The sequence below is a fragment of the Crassostrea angulata genome, chromosome 7 (assembly GCF_025612915.1).
Source record: "Crassostrea angulata isolate pt1a10 chromosome 7, ASM2561291v2, whole genome shotgun sequence".
NCBI classification, from domain to species: domain Eukaryota; kingdom Metazoa; phylum Mollusca; class Bivalvia; order Ostreida; family Ostreidae; genus Magallana; species Magallana angulata.
The window spans coordinates 54,291,216-54,305,943 of record NC_069117.1 but is presented as its reverse complement, the minus strand read 5'-3'; the positions used below and the strand labels follow the sequence as shown (position 1 = coordinate 54,305,943).

Here is a 14,728-nt window from a genome sequence, read left to right as displayed (position 1 = left end):
ATTTTTGCCACCGGCTGATAGCATTTCTCGGGAAACTCTCAAGCACCCGGATAAACCGCGCAGATTCTACGTCAGATTGAGATCTCCGTGAGAACTTCAAACAAGATCTTTGTCCAAAGAAACAGAGTAATGTTTCCGCCGAGCACATGTTTTAAACAGTCTGAGAATTATGAGAATTAAACATCACGTAATTAGCAAGCTCAACATCACACAGTTTCTTAATAGGGGTGGATCTTCTTCAATACTACTCCTGCAGATTTTCTTGTTCGAAAATTTCTAAAGGCGTGAAACATTGAGCGATATTGAATGAACGGGAAAAAACCATGGAAAGTGTCAAAATCTAATAATAAAAGAGACTTGGGATCACGAATTTTCTTTTTATTCGATAAAGAAATAATAAATACTACAAAATATTTGTACAATACAGTAAAAGTTATCGACGCGAATTCTTTTGATAGATCGACCAGGTGTCTTACTAACTCACAATGGCGAAACGAACAATAACGGGATCAATGTATAGTTAAATTAACAAAGACCTATTTGTTTAAAATGTTTTGGGGATGTACCGCAGATTTTCTATCATAAATAAAATTGATGGGTACAGATATAAAGAGGGTAGACAAGCTGGATTGATGAAAAGTTTGTGAGCGTGACAGAGTTATACATCAATGAACCCATTTAATGAGAACCAGTGTGATATCAGAGCGAAATGCATGCAGAATATCAATGTACATGTATATGATCACATGGAAACGTGGAACAGTTTACCCCATTGAGAACTTTACACATAACAACAACAGAAGCATAAACTACTTCAAGTGCACCTGGACATAAAAAACGACATCTCATCACATGAGACAATATGGCTGAAAATCGGCAATCAAGCAATAAATAGAAAATTTATAAATATGTACATGAGCGATCATTCATTTGTGTAATGCACCAGTGTAACGATTTTGGGCGGAATAAATAGGCGGAACCGATGATGACGTCATTCACACTACTCCGCACAAAAATAAGAGGTCTGCATTGAATACAGTTTGTTGATGTGATTGGTAGGACACGCTGTGTTGGCGTCCTGACAGTTGTCTATTCTTTGGGGGACGGGCGATTCCACAGAGTCATCAGAGGTGGGCATCTCAAGAAACATGTTTCCGCTGCTGTCCATATTGGAATACATCGAACCTGTCAACAAAAAAGTCAAATGATTAGCATTTAAACGCCATTGTTGTTATCTAAGCAGTGTAGTGATGGGAAATGTTGCCGTACCTTCGTTGTCAGATGTGGGTTTGTTCATGTCATCAAACTCACGATATCCGTCTTTCTCTCCGTCTTCGCTTCGTAATTTTCGTTTTCTCCCTTTTTCATTTGTGTCTTTGCCGCCCTTCCGCGAAGTTTTCTTAACCTTTTAAAATGTGAAACAAGTGAAGAGGTTAATGATTTTATCTTACTTAAGTGAAGTGCATCTTTATTTAAAAAAAAATGCTAATACAGAACCAGATATTTCAAACATCCAAATTAGTTAGATAATTCATTTTGAAGAAAATTGCGTTCAAACGTACCACATGACTATGCATACCTTTGCTCTTTGATTCTGAAACCAAACTTGAACTACTCGTATAGTTAGCCCTGTTTCTGCTGCTAGTTGTTCCCGAACCTAAATATACAAAAGTTTAAGACTTGCAATTATTCTATATTTTAAATAAAAAAGAAAGAATTAGAGGAAAAAACTATGAATATTGGCAGCATAAGATGACCCAGTTTATCCGAACCTTTCGGCACGGTTTCGGGTTGGCCTCAAATGCTTGTTTGAATTTTCTTCGTTGACTTGTCGTAAGAATTGTTCTTGGCCGTTTGGCCTGGCGGTCGACATCCAAATCAAAATCTTCATAGCTATCGCTGTCTTCATCTACTAAAACAAATTAAAGCAAATGTAATAATTGCAGCACGTGCAATTTGGGGTGGCCAGTTAATGAATCTTAACGTGATATTTCCTCTTATTTTTTTGTTTTCATCGTGCGCGCTATCTTTCCATTATTTGTTTCCAGCATCTCATAAAAGTTAATTAGATATCGGTGCCAACTTACAAAAATGACGACAACCTAAAGTTTCGAATACAACGTACAAATATTTTACGAAGTTTTTCTTTGAAGGCCATGATGAAACCCATGCTAATGAAGCTTCCTTCGATGTGCAGTTATCAGTAATCCGAGAGCTAACACTATAATCGTTGCAACATACCGATACTTGAGATCCAATGGGTTGTGTAATTTGTATAAAAAATTGCCATGGAGGGGGGAAACCCTCTTATTTATTTTTACTGCAGAAAACAATTTGATACTCAAACAGTGGTATAGTGGGAGTTGAATTGTAGTGTTTTAAAAGCGTACTTGTTAAACAATGACAGACCAAATCTCGCATTATTTTACTTAAAGCATCGGAAAAAGTGAATGCATGGTTTCAATAAATAGCTATAAACAGGGTGCTGAAAACAAATAGTTACACAATCGTGGGGCGGGGGACTCGCTGCACAGTACGCCAAGAGCTTCCTACTCAAACAACCGCTGTTGTTATACTGGATTTTAGAATTAAATAAATTGACAAATGTATTGAAGTTTATTGATTGGGCCTCCTTGCCTTCGTGGACGCGGAGCTTCTTGCAGGGTTGGCAGTAACAGAGTTTTTGTGGACCATCCCTTCACAAGCCTCTCCCGGTACGAGCTCAATAGAGGAACACGTGTGGATTTCTGTGTATCCAACCTGGGCTTTTTATCGTTTGTCATTACAAAGAAGTCTAAAGCATTTGTTTAAAAACATTCACTTGAATCTGACACTTTGGAATCGTCCCGTCGTTCGAAGGAAACAATTTTATTCTGCTTTTATTTTTTTTTTTAGTTTTCGTTTGTGTCCTACATTATTCGTGTGCTAAGCCGCGATCCAAAAGTACAGCTTTCAAAGCGACAACTTTTTTGTAAAATAATATATCTTTGTACGGTTGAAAATTTGTCATATCATTTATGGGAGAATGGAATAAAAGATTATACCCACTTAAACAAAACAATGCGAACCAAAAACCAGAAATGTTTAAATGTAGATAGTTTCATAAACTATATCAAAATGAGAAAGTGAGTTCAAAATTGCTACTTATGCACTGTAGAAGCATTGCTCAATCTTCAAGAACTAGTATTTAAATCTTAAAAAGGAGAACAAGTGCTCTTGAAATTTCAAAAGAAAAAACTTTTTGGGAAACAAAAGGCGATCCTTCTTTGTGTTGGTTTGGTGACAATGGGCAAAATGAGAAGAATCTTCGGGAGAAGTGATTAGTCGGCAATGCTTGTCATTGACTCCCCTCCCTGGTCGGTACAAGAACATTTCACTCTTGACGAGAAGGTTACTTAGAGAACGAAAGAAAAGGAAAGTAGTAGGACATGGTTCCATAAAGACCTGTACAAGGACCATAGAGTCCTCTTTAGTCACGAACACGAAACAATAGACAGCGAACAAATACTACAGCGCATGCCTCTGGTGGTTGTCTAAGGCAGTCTGGCCCTGTTTGTCCACTCACTACAATCAACTCAGCAATTGACCTCACGACCCCCAAGTCTTAGACCGTGTCCCCCTGATGACGATATCCTTTCACCCTAGTGTACAAACATTGACACACTTTGGTTATGTTAGCGGCTGCTTAGACAGGTATCTCGCATATTAGCACCTTCAATATTGATAAAGCAGCTTTACAGACGAACAATATGCATTGTGGGTCCAGATAAGTATCAATCGACTAAAACACTCAACAAAAATATTTACAGAAAGTTTTACCCCATAGTTTACTTATGACACATAACAACTCCATGATAAAAGAAACATTTCGTTGTTAATTTACATTCAGAATATTTTTATTCGTAAACATCTGTACTGTACAAGTCTCGGTGGGGCTTCGCCTTTTACAGAAAAATTACTTGTGTTATAAGGAGTTTTCTCTTTAAAGCAATATTATTAAAGTATACATGTTGTTTCCAACTCGAATAAAAATATTGACAACTAGTTATAACATCTAACCAAGTAATATTATTCCGTTCGTAAAAATTGTTAAACTAGTCCAGTCGCCAATTTCCTGAATTTTTCCTTGAATATCATGATCACTGTATATTACATGTATATATTTTTTGATAAATGAGTTGTATAAGTGTTGAAAGATTTAGTATTAGTAGGGTAGGGGTAGTGGATGAAGCTGTGCTCCTTGAACTGTATGGACTAGCTTACCTTTGGGGCTGAACGAGGGTATGTGGAATTCCTTATCATGGTCATATCGACAGAAGATCTGGCCGTCTCTGATGTAGAACTCGTTACCATCTTGTAACACGTGCCCGCACTCCACGCATCGGAAACAGGGCAGGTGATAGGTGTTCGAGTACACTCGGCGGACCAACTCGTGGGGGTTTATACTGAATCCGCAGCCGCTGCACCGCCCGCGGAATAATCTGTGAAAAGTGAAAAATTTCATAGTTTGTACATAATCTTATCCAAAATCATGTTAGCCCATATAAATTAATTCCATGATATGTTTTGTACGGGAGGAAATGATATCAGTTTATTCCCCACCAGCGTCTGCAACTAGATCAGATTTTCTTATTGTGAGTTCTGCAAACACTAATCAAGTGACGAATTATCGCGAGCCAGGGGCTCGAGGTGAGATTTCTTTGCAGGTCTTATCATGGACTTCACACAAATTTCTGTCTTTTTTAGTACCAGAATCGGCTAGTAATCGTCTGGGCCGTGACCTGACGACAAAGGTCATTGAAGCTCATAAAACAGTACATCACACACGACATAAATGTTACTCATTCACTTTCTGAACGGAGAAAAAAACACCTTTATCTTACAATAAATTTTACATATAAAATAAACAAAATGAATAGCATACATATTCAAATCAGTATAGGAAACTATTGCTGATAAGGATACTAACTTAATAAGGTAAGGACCGTCTACATCAAAATGCTGCAATAAGTAGATATCATTGTCATAGAGAGGTATAAAACTTGTAAGTACTTGAGAGCACGGCCTTTACATAGATTCATTGCGTTTTTCCTATTACTTTCGCTTCCAATGACTTTGACTGTTGTCGTGACCTATTCTATAGCATTTATGGACTGCTTTTAGTGAAAAAGCATATCTGTCCATATTTACGTGTGTCACTTTCATATCGTTGATCGTTTCTGTCTAGATAAGGCATCGTCTGACATTAATAGCATAATTACCGCCTCCATCAGAAATTGTCAGCAGAGGAATATCTGGCCGCATCAAGACTGAATACCCGAATTGTCAAACGCAAGAATTATTTCTTTTTACGTTGGAACCTTGGTATTTGATTGACATAAAAGAATGAATTCCTACCCTAAACGAGAAAAGACCCGTATTTGTTGTCGTCAAAATATCACAATGTATTAAATTGAAATCCTTTGTATTTTGAGAAATTTTAATAGCATGTTGGATACAAAAAACTCGCCTCTCCATGTTGATATCCACAGTGGTAACTGCTCAGAGCAGAGTTCAAAGACGAGAGGGGTTCTTCTCGAGGGCTCAAACAATAAATTCTGGTCGCTTTCACTTGCCACCGATGAGTTTACTTTAAACTCAAATCAAGAGCCGCAGAAGGACGCATTGCACTTGAGAGGCCTTTTGAGTGAGTGCAATACAATGTTTTACATATCCCTATCTTTATTTGCACTAAAACAACCGCGATCTCAAAATCTTTGAATAAAATCACTCATACATAATCATTCATGTTTTGATACGTAAAAATCGTATAAATTGGAATAAATAAAATTGTAATTTTTCGTCTAAATGTAAAGTTTTTTAACCTTACCTGTGTGAGCCATTTTCAGAGATATTGCTAATAATCTGGCTATGTACAAGGGGATTAAGAGTTTTCTTAGTTAATCTTTAGAATGTCTTTGTGGTACAACTTCGTGTGGGTCATTAAAAGAAGATGACATGTGTTTTCGTGCGTTTGCCTAACAATTGTACAATTTTCGCCACCAAATAGCACCAAAGTATATAAACAAACCCTCCATATGTGTTAAACTACTCCAAACAGAACCAGATAAAAGTAGCATATAAAGAAAATCGGGATTCTGGGGGTCGGGGGCAAGTTTTACAAGTAACGGAGATTAGGCGACAGCCAGTTGGTGAATGGGGAGGTAGTGTTACTCCACGATATTGCTGAGAAAAAGTGAGGTATTACATGTACCCTGTAACATTTTAATGACATCGTTTGCTACAACAATTGTGACACATCAAAGTGTTGTATCGGACACTTTAAACATTTTTCCTGTGAAATAAATTCGTCTTTTTTTCTTCAGAAATGATTATGATGATCTTCAAAGGTTAAATTTCAGGGGGAAAATATTTCAGACACACAAGTCTTATCATTAAACTGTATTTATGGTTGAACATTTTTATAATACATGTTCCTATAATTTCCGTATTCGGGTGATATTATAGGGGTACTGAAAGCGAGCAATAGTTTGTCAAATTCTAGCTCAAAGCGTTTGTCAAGAGCTGATTAATTGGAAATTGATAAGGCCATTGCTTCGCTTATCTACGTGAAGAGTTGACAATGAGTCGCCTTCAATGGCGGGAGCATCACCCGCTCACTTCCTTTCACCGGTAATGTCTATTTCATCACGGACTATCAATCTTGGAAACAATACAGAATCTCAACACCTTAGATCCTATTATGTCCACCAATACAGACTGGCGGAACGAGAGAAAAAATGGGGGTTAAAAACTTATTCAATTTGATTTCTGAAAAAATTGAGTTTTGTCAACTCGAATTCTCTCAATGCATTGATAGTAAATGTTTCGTGCAAATAAGCCGAAGAGAAAACGCAATATCCAAATCCAACTCAAACACTGAAAGGGAAAGATCCCATCATTCAGGCTGAAAATGAGACATTTGCAGTTGTAATCGGATCAATTAAATCGATTTTTAATTTTTTGAATTTTAATTTTTCATTCGAATTTTCGGACAATAGAGATTGAGGATTTACAAACAATGGGAATAAGAGAGCCGTTTGGCTCTATGTACGCGGGTTATAAAGAGGAAGGAATTCGTTACGCCTGTTTCTTTCGAAGCCCCACTTTACTGTGTTATAAATCTCTGGTATCGCTAGCCCCCGATCAGATTGTTTCTGTATAGCATACAAATATGTTTTATAAGATGTATATCTGTGTATATTTGGCAATCAACATAATGTGACCATTATTTTGTAACGACAGTCAGACACCTAATATTATCTATTTTTCTAACACAACGTGTTTATAAAGGTACACACTTTTATAATGTGGCTTCTTTTTCAGTCATACTAAGTATTTCGAATATATTGTGTCATTTCAAATAAATTATTTATGAACAAGCAAGAAATAAACAGAACAACTGAATGATTTACTATACATGTTTACACAAAAAGTCAAACTGAAATAAACTTACACATTGATATGGTTAAAAACGGAAGTCTTTAGTATATCAATATTGACTGTAGCCCAGTGTACCCACATTCCCCATGCTTTAACACAAGTGACATGTTTGCAGAGTTTGTTGGTTTAGGTAGTGAATTTTTTGAATTACGGGAAAGATGCAAACGCTGGCGTTTCTGTGTTTGACGTGGTGCATCGATAACGGGCGGACACCCAAACAATCTACCGTGCACTTTCCCTCCTCAACATTTTTTTCCCCTTGTGATATAATTTGTCCACGCGGCGTGGTGCTATTCGCTCCCACATGCATATGCATTTCTGTCCAGTGAAACACTAAAATTGCATCCGTGTTTATTTTGCAGGAAAAAAATCGTTAATTATGCATCAAGCATTGATAGTAAAAGTACTGTTGCCACAAAGGAACAGAGAAATTTATAATCTTTTAAAAAGTTGAATTATTTGATGTATTATACATGTTTTAAACATAAGTACTTCATCCTAGTTTATCAATTATGTGTACAGTTAATAAACGGGAGTAGATCTGATATAAAATCAATTAAAAGGGTGGAGAAAGAACGAAAAAGATTCTGTATTGTATAAGCCAGTTGTAAAAAAAAGTTGGTAAGATTCTGGGTTCTGACTGAGAACTAAATAGTACTTACTTGTCGTAGTCAGATTTGCAGTAGAGGTGACCGTTCTTGCTGTAGCAAGTTCCTGACAGGGACAGGCGACAGATGGCGCACTGCAGACAGTTTTCGTGCCAGACATTGTCATTTATTTTGAACAAGTATTTGTCACGGATAGGATAGCCACAACCGGCACATGTCTCCTCGTGAATGCTCGGCATCTTGATCTCTGAAACACGAGAGGAAAAAATCCATCACTTTACTCTCCCAACAAATAAATACGATGCCTGTGAATTAGAACTTGTTTTTAATGTTACATAAGATGTATTGTTTTCCTTTTTAGCAATTCTAAATTATTGGAAACATATAGAAATAATCCCCTTTACCTTAACTTAAAGAAAAGGATAACGAGATATTTTACAACTGAAAAAATAAATGAACGCAGCATAATTGAGTCTTCAATTTGTCATCAGCTGACAGTTCATATGTCGACAGAGCAATTATTAGCGGAAGTCCATTCAACAAACCGGAAGTAATAGGACGTCCACTTAATGATATAGAATGTATATGAAAAAGACCATGGTCAGACTTTGGTAAGCTGTGGACATTTCTCTATCATCTCAAAAAGAAGATAAGACTACTAATGAATTCATGCTGAGCTTCAATAAGAAGAGCAAACAAGTCCAACTCACTTAGGTATGGCAAAATGAACATAAGTACCCGTTATACGAGATGCAGTTTTTAATAGCCACTCAATAGAGTATTAATACCACTCTCTTTCCTCTTCATAGTAGAAACATAAATTTAAAATTATTATATTGTCAGATTTTATATAGTTAAAGACACGTGTATTGCATTCGTAATGTCAGAATATTTTTTCAGAGTTATTGAAATTAACCTGGATGTACATTTATTTCTACAATAATGTCGATCAAACGAAATGTACAAAACATTTAAACAAGCTTAGAAGTCCAATAGAAATATAAGCAATCTTTTAAAAACTGTAACTTTATTCATAGCAAGTATTTTCAGCTTCGGACGTACCATACACAGTTTTAAAAAAATCATATGGAATGAAATAAATATTCCAATACAGATACGTTTAGAATAAATTATTTATTTTACTTTATGTTTTCAAAATATAACGTGTGAAAAAAGGATGTTTTTAATTAAAGCCATAAATGTTTTACCGGGAAAAATTATGGAATAATGCAGCAATTCTGTCCAATGGATAAAATAATGCTTTGGATTAATATTGATTGAACACACGATCAAAATCTTATTTATAAGGTAACCATCTACCCCTAAAAATCTTAATTTTAATAAGATTGGACAGGTTAATATCTATAAGTTGTTGTAGAATGATGCATATATCTTGTTCTTATTAATTATCTAAAGTATTCTATGACTAGGAACTACAGGGTTGATTAAAACTCACCCTCATATGCAGCTTCATCGAATACATTAAGCCATTAAAAACATCGCCCGAAGTTCCAAAATAAATTTCCAAAGGGTGAAAAAAAGCCCTCCAGAATTGGAAACCCTAATATTATATTGGGCTCTTCAACGGTCGCCTTATATTTGCTATTACCTCAACTGTGGTCATATTCGCACCTGACTTGTCTGTTTAAATGCCTTACCTTAGCAGCACCTGTGCCGTAAGGGACCGATCGATAGTGCTTAAAATTGCTCCCTCTCATACAAGTGTCCGGGAAATTCGTCAAACGATGCTAGCACATTCTCTGCAAATCCCGCTGTTGTCTTTTTAAAATCTGTCCATTTGAACGGGAATTCCAGAGGACCTAAAAGCAAATCAAAGAAATGTGTAGAGACAGCTTCCGGTTGAAATTGACCAAATAGGCGAGTCGTGCACCGTCTTTTTGTTCAAACAATAGAAATCGGAGTCTTGTAACGAAGGCAACGTCAGGTGTCGGCTGCTGAAGTATTACATTCTTAATATGATTACTTATTTCATTAATTCACTTTACTAACATCAAAATAAATGAGAAAGTGATGTACAATTTGTAGATAATACAAGGTGACGTAGATATTATTTTAACAGATTTATGAAAATTTGAATTTTACAGGGCTTTCTTCTTTGCAGAGGCGCACACAACTTTTTTTTAGGATATTGGATTGCATTAAGGTTTAACAGTAAACGATACTACTGATTTCTCGTTAAAGCAAGACGATATTTCCCCGTTTTGGTCTGTTTTTAAAACTGCATTTATATTTCGCGACAATACACTGCATGTGCCTTTACAATGCAAATTAATTCTGAGCCATCAGATGGCTGTGGGTCTGCTCTAGAAGATATTTTCTCAAGGAACCCATTAATTTTTTTATCTTAAATTATTTGTCAGTTTCTCATATACTGCCTGTTGTATCAGAGGGGTATTATTAATCACTCTAATGTAATATTAATCCTCTTATACAATCGACGCCCCCCATCACCATCTTGTGTATAGTAGGAGAGGGGTAATTCATTTAACGCTGGATACCCGATTGGTTTCATGGCTAGTACCGGTAACTTGAAACTAGATTTGAAATGCCAAAATGTTTAAAAGCTTCTTGACAAAGAAATAATACTTTCTATAACATGCAAAGGTCGGTTTGAACGTTTAAGAGGGCAGCTGAAGAAAGTGTTTCTCGAGCTTTCTAACCATTTATTCTCGAAACGTGAACCACAATTTTTGGATAGAAAACAGTCTGGGATTGGGCCTTCTTGCGTCAGTTTAGGCGAGGACTAAACTAAAGTCAAAGCCTGCTCATTTCAAACTGTGAAAAACACGATAGGTTTAATCTTTAATAATCATACAAAATTATTGGAAAAACCGATGAAATCCGAGGTGTAAGTCAGAATCGTGAAAAATCTCATATTTTCATTAAAACTTGTCTGAGAGTTGAAATGCATTTAATAACATTTGCAGGATATTTTTAACAGGTTTGATGTGGGGTCCAATAGCTGATTACAAATTTTTCATACTGTATAAACCGTATATTATTTTGCACTTCTGACTACTACACAAATTAATTTAAAACATGGTGCTGTTAATTATATAATTTTTTTAAATAGGTTCAAAGATAAATGGTTGTGCATCTTAACTATGATCAAACTTATGAATCTATAATGATTTACTTTGATTAATATTGATATCGGTAAAATTGAAAATCTATATTACAGACCAACTATTCTAATGAGATATTCTAAAGTATTGTACAAAACGATGTTAAGAGAAATCAAAAACGACGAAAAAAAATTCTCTCGGTGAAAAAAAGAGAGTGAAACTCACAATTGTTGGAGGACTACCAAAACATCACCATGGTAAACAAAGTGCAGGTCCCAAGAAATGTCAATAATGACGGAGTACGGGGGGAAGCGGGGCAGGAATGTGAGTTTTTAATCCGCATGTGCCGGTTTCCGAGACTGACAAGCTCCGTCACGAGATTGGGGTACAGTTTAGACCGAGTTTATGTGGCTTTTATGGGTATAAACACATGTTTACGGTTCTTTTCCTGATTTGGGGCCCGTCATCACCCGATAGGATCAAACACTTTTACCAGCGTTACGGTATTTAACCAGACATGGATGACGATCAAAGCATTGTCGAAATGTTAGTAATTGTGAAATTTTACAGGTAAAACGGTACATGAGAGAGAGAGAGAGAGAGAGAGAGAGAGAGAGAGAGAGAGAGAGATATCAAATTTACTCAGACCATGCAAAAGATGGTAACATATTATACAATTTAACAAATAGTGTCAGAGGAAAACGTGTTACAGTACAAAAAGGAGATACAATTATAGTGACATATATACATAATTAGATAACTATATAGGTATATAAAAATATGGCGTGTAAAGACTTTAACAGAAGTCATATATTTTGGTATTAAAAATAAAAAGTTTTTCCGTTGTTTTCTGAGATAGAGAGAGTATAGAAGTTTCATGCGTTTTGTTTTTTACCAAACCTGTTTCAAACTCGTGGTTAACAAAAGCAATCGAAAAATATGTCAAGAAGAAAATTAGTATTTAATTTCACAATTTTTTGAAAACATTTTTTATTAATGAATTTTTTTTTCATTTCGAAATATTAAAGATTGACATTTATCTTTATTTTCAAATATGCACTTGAGACAATATATTTATAATACATTTAGTATAAAGAATGCATAGTATATCTAATATTGAAATCGAAATTTAAAAAATATAAGTTAGAATGCCCTGTTAAAAATTTCGAAAATGTTTTGAAAATCTTTTTGAAAATAAGAATAACATTAGACAACAATACACAAAATAACATAATTCTTTAACAACCCACAAACGAAGTCCTAGTTTGACGGACTTTTATCAAGGATTTTTTTAATCTTGCATGTAACTGTTGGGAAAAAAATTAAACCATTTCAAAAACACCAAAACATTTCTTTAAAGATCCATTGAACGAACTTCACAAAGTAACGAAGCCTTTATGACTGTAGTTAGTAAGTAATTATCAGAACGAAATAACTATAGTATTTCTCTTTGACCTTGTTGGTTCCACGCCACAATACAAAGATTTTTCGCCGTGACAAAACTGTTGTCATGAGCGGAATTGCATCACAACGCTTCCCTCATGGACAAGCGTTCGGCAAAAACGACCTTAGTGTAATCCCATTGTGCCGTAAACTTTGTAGTGGATTTATCTTACAATCTGAATATTTAAACGCTGGATTGTTTTACAATTGTTTTCTAGACCTACAATCTTGTTTTAATAGACCAACCAGTAGGTTAAAATGAAAGCTATGCACAGTCCAACTAAGGACATTTTTTCTTTTTTCTTTTAAGTTTCTTGAAATAATTTATAATAATGTTTCTATTAACATCTTAAATCTATTAATATCGTACAATTGAAATTCAAGCTAATGGATATATATATATATATATATAGATATACTTTCGAGAAAGAAGGAATGAAATATTTGCAACATTTCAAATTTAAATCTTCAGGAAATAGCCTCAATTCAAATGATTTTGTCATTTGACAATCTCTTCCTTGTTTTGATAGAACTTTTACCTAAAACGCATTAAATGTAATGCATAAGGAAATATTCATTTTTGACAAAAAATATTTAAATCAAAATAGCGGATAAAAAAAGGGACCGCATAAAGAATCGATTCAGGCTAGAATTCGCGCTCCATGTCACTCGAGCTCGACTGCAGGTGTCTATATTAACCATCCTACCCTTTCTCTGCCAAAAGAAACGCCATATAAATTCAAATTCTCGCGTCCCTGCCTTGTTCCACTGTTCAGTTTTTAGGCGTACGTCAAAAAAAGTTGAAAATTTCAACAACAAAATATGTTTTGAATGCACTGGGTATATCCGTAAACAAAATTTTAAAAAGTTAAGTTTAAACCTTACAAAGTTCAAATAAAGTTTATCCCTTCATTATAGGATTACTTGTGCATTTGAGTATACATTATACTCCACTATAACAAGTCTTAATTTATTGTATTTCGCTGATAACGATTCGGCACTAACTAAGTAATTTACAATTATCAGGATTTAATGTCTCTATTAGCATGTGTACATATGCCGATTCAATCATTTGTTATAACATTAATCTTCAATGTTTTCCGGGTATTGCATTTTATAAATAGAGAGTACATGATATTAGACTTTAAATATACCACAACTCATGTTTATCTTTAAATTAATAAATATTTTGTAATACACAAGGCATTACAACAGAAATACAAGTGGAACACAAGAAAAGAACATTAAGGACTCACCTGAAATCTGTAGATTCCCAAAATCCGTGCTGACACCTAAGACAAAACCAGGTAACAGTAGACTTAATCTTCTATAACGGGGTGTACCTACATGCGAACACACACCAGCCGTCCGAGTCCTGCGAATTTTTTCCCCTTAATTTCAAAATTTCGTATTATATTTCAATACATTTAATAACTCGCATGCACAAAAGACATATGCATAGATCAGCAGTCGCTTTTATTCCGAAGCACTTCGCTTGATAAACACTGCATAGCAAGGCAGGCATTCTCTGGGCTTTGAGAACGCCTACCGGCAAAGATTGACCGCCTCTCCGAGATAACAAAGCCAGTAACGTGCGCTATTGAGACACATTCTATAGGTGATTATTTATACAGGTGATTGACATGTGTGTGCAGAAATTTAGTAAAATGGAGTTTTTTGGAAGGGATTTAAATGCATTGTTTAATATAACTCAGAATAGTATAGATGTACGAGAATTTAGAGATCTGCGTAAACTCGTCAATAAATAATGTCATGTAAATGACATAATATCGAGTTCTGTCTTTTTAAATTCCTGGTCTCTGATTCAGAGGTACTCTGATTCAGGCCTCGATGCTGAGCATGGCTGTTCGGGTTTTAATTCAGTCTAAGTTGATCTACAATACACACGACAGTTTCAGGCGACAATAATTCTTTATCTCGCCACAAACAAGGAAATGTTTGTTACCAAATCTGTACGATATTTATTTATTTTTTTTTTTTATTTATTTATTTATCTATTTATATTTTTGTTATTATAAAATAAATTCGTGATTAGACATTCCATCTATACAATCGTTAAATTATTATTTAAGATAATTCTATTTCAAA

The 14,728-nt window shown here is 35.0% G+C and overlaps 1 protein-coding gene across 4 annotated transcripts; it reads right to left on the bottom strand.

Annotated features, from left to right (window-relative positions):
• Positions 1-357: 357 nt before the first annotated feature.
• On the bottom strand, positions 358-14,155 carry LOC128156655 (LIM/homeobox protein LMX-1.2-like). 4 transcript variants are annotated; one of them, XM_052818878.1, is made up of 8 exons: positions 13,876-14,155; positions 9,749-9,910; positions 8,145-8,337; positions 4,264-4,481; positions 1,773-1,909; positions 1,580-1,657; positions 1,270-1,405; positions 358-1,185 (listed from the first exon to the last, which is right to left on the bottom strand). In XM_052818878.1, exons 3-8 carry the CDS (start codon positions 8,327-8,329, stop codon positions 1,001-1,003), a joined length of 939 nt encoding a protein of 312 aa, XP_052674838.1. In that variant the 5' UTR covers positions 8,330-8,337; positions 9,749-9,910; positions 13,876-14,155; the 3' UTR covers positions 358-1,000. The 4 variants fall into 4 exon arrangements, with proteins under 4 accessions (XP_052674838.1, XP_052674835.1, XP_052674836.1 ...); XM_052818875.1 differs by having other exon boundaries at positions 1,773-1,912; positions 13,876-14,154; XM_052818876.1 differs by lacking the exon at positions 13,876-14,155 and adding an exon at positions 11,402-11,556 and having other exon boundaries at positions 1,773-1,912.
• Positions 14,156-14,728: the final 573 nt, after the last annotated feature.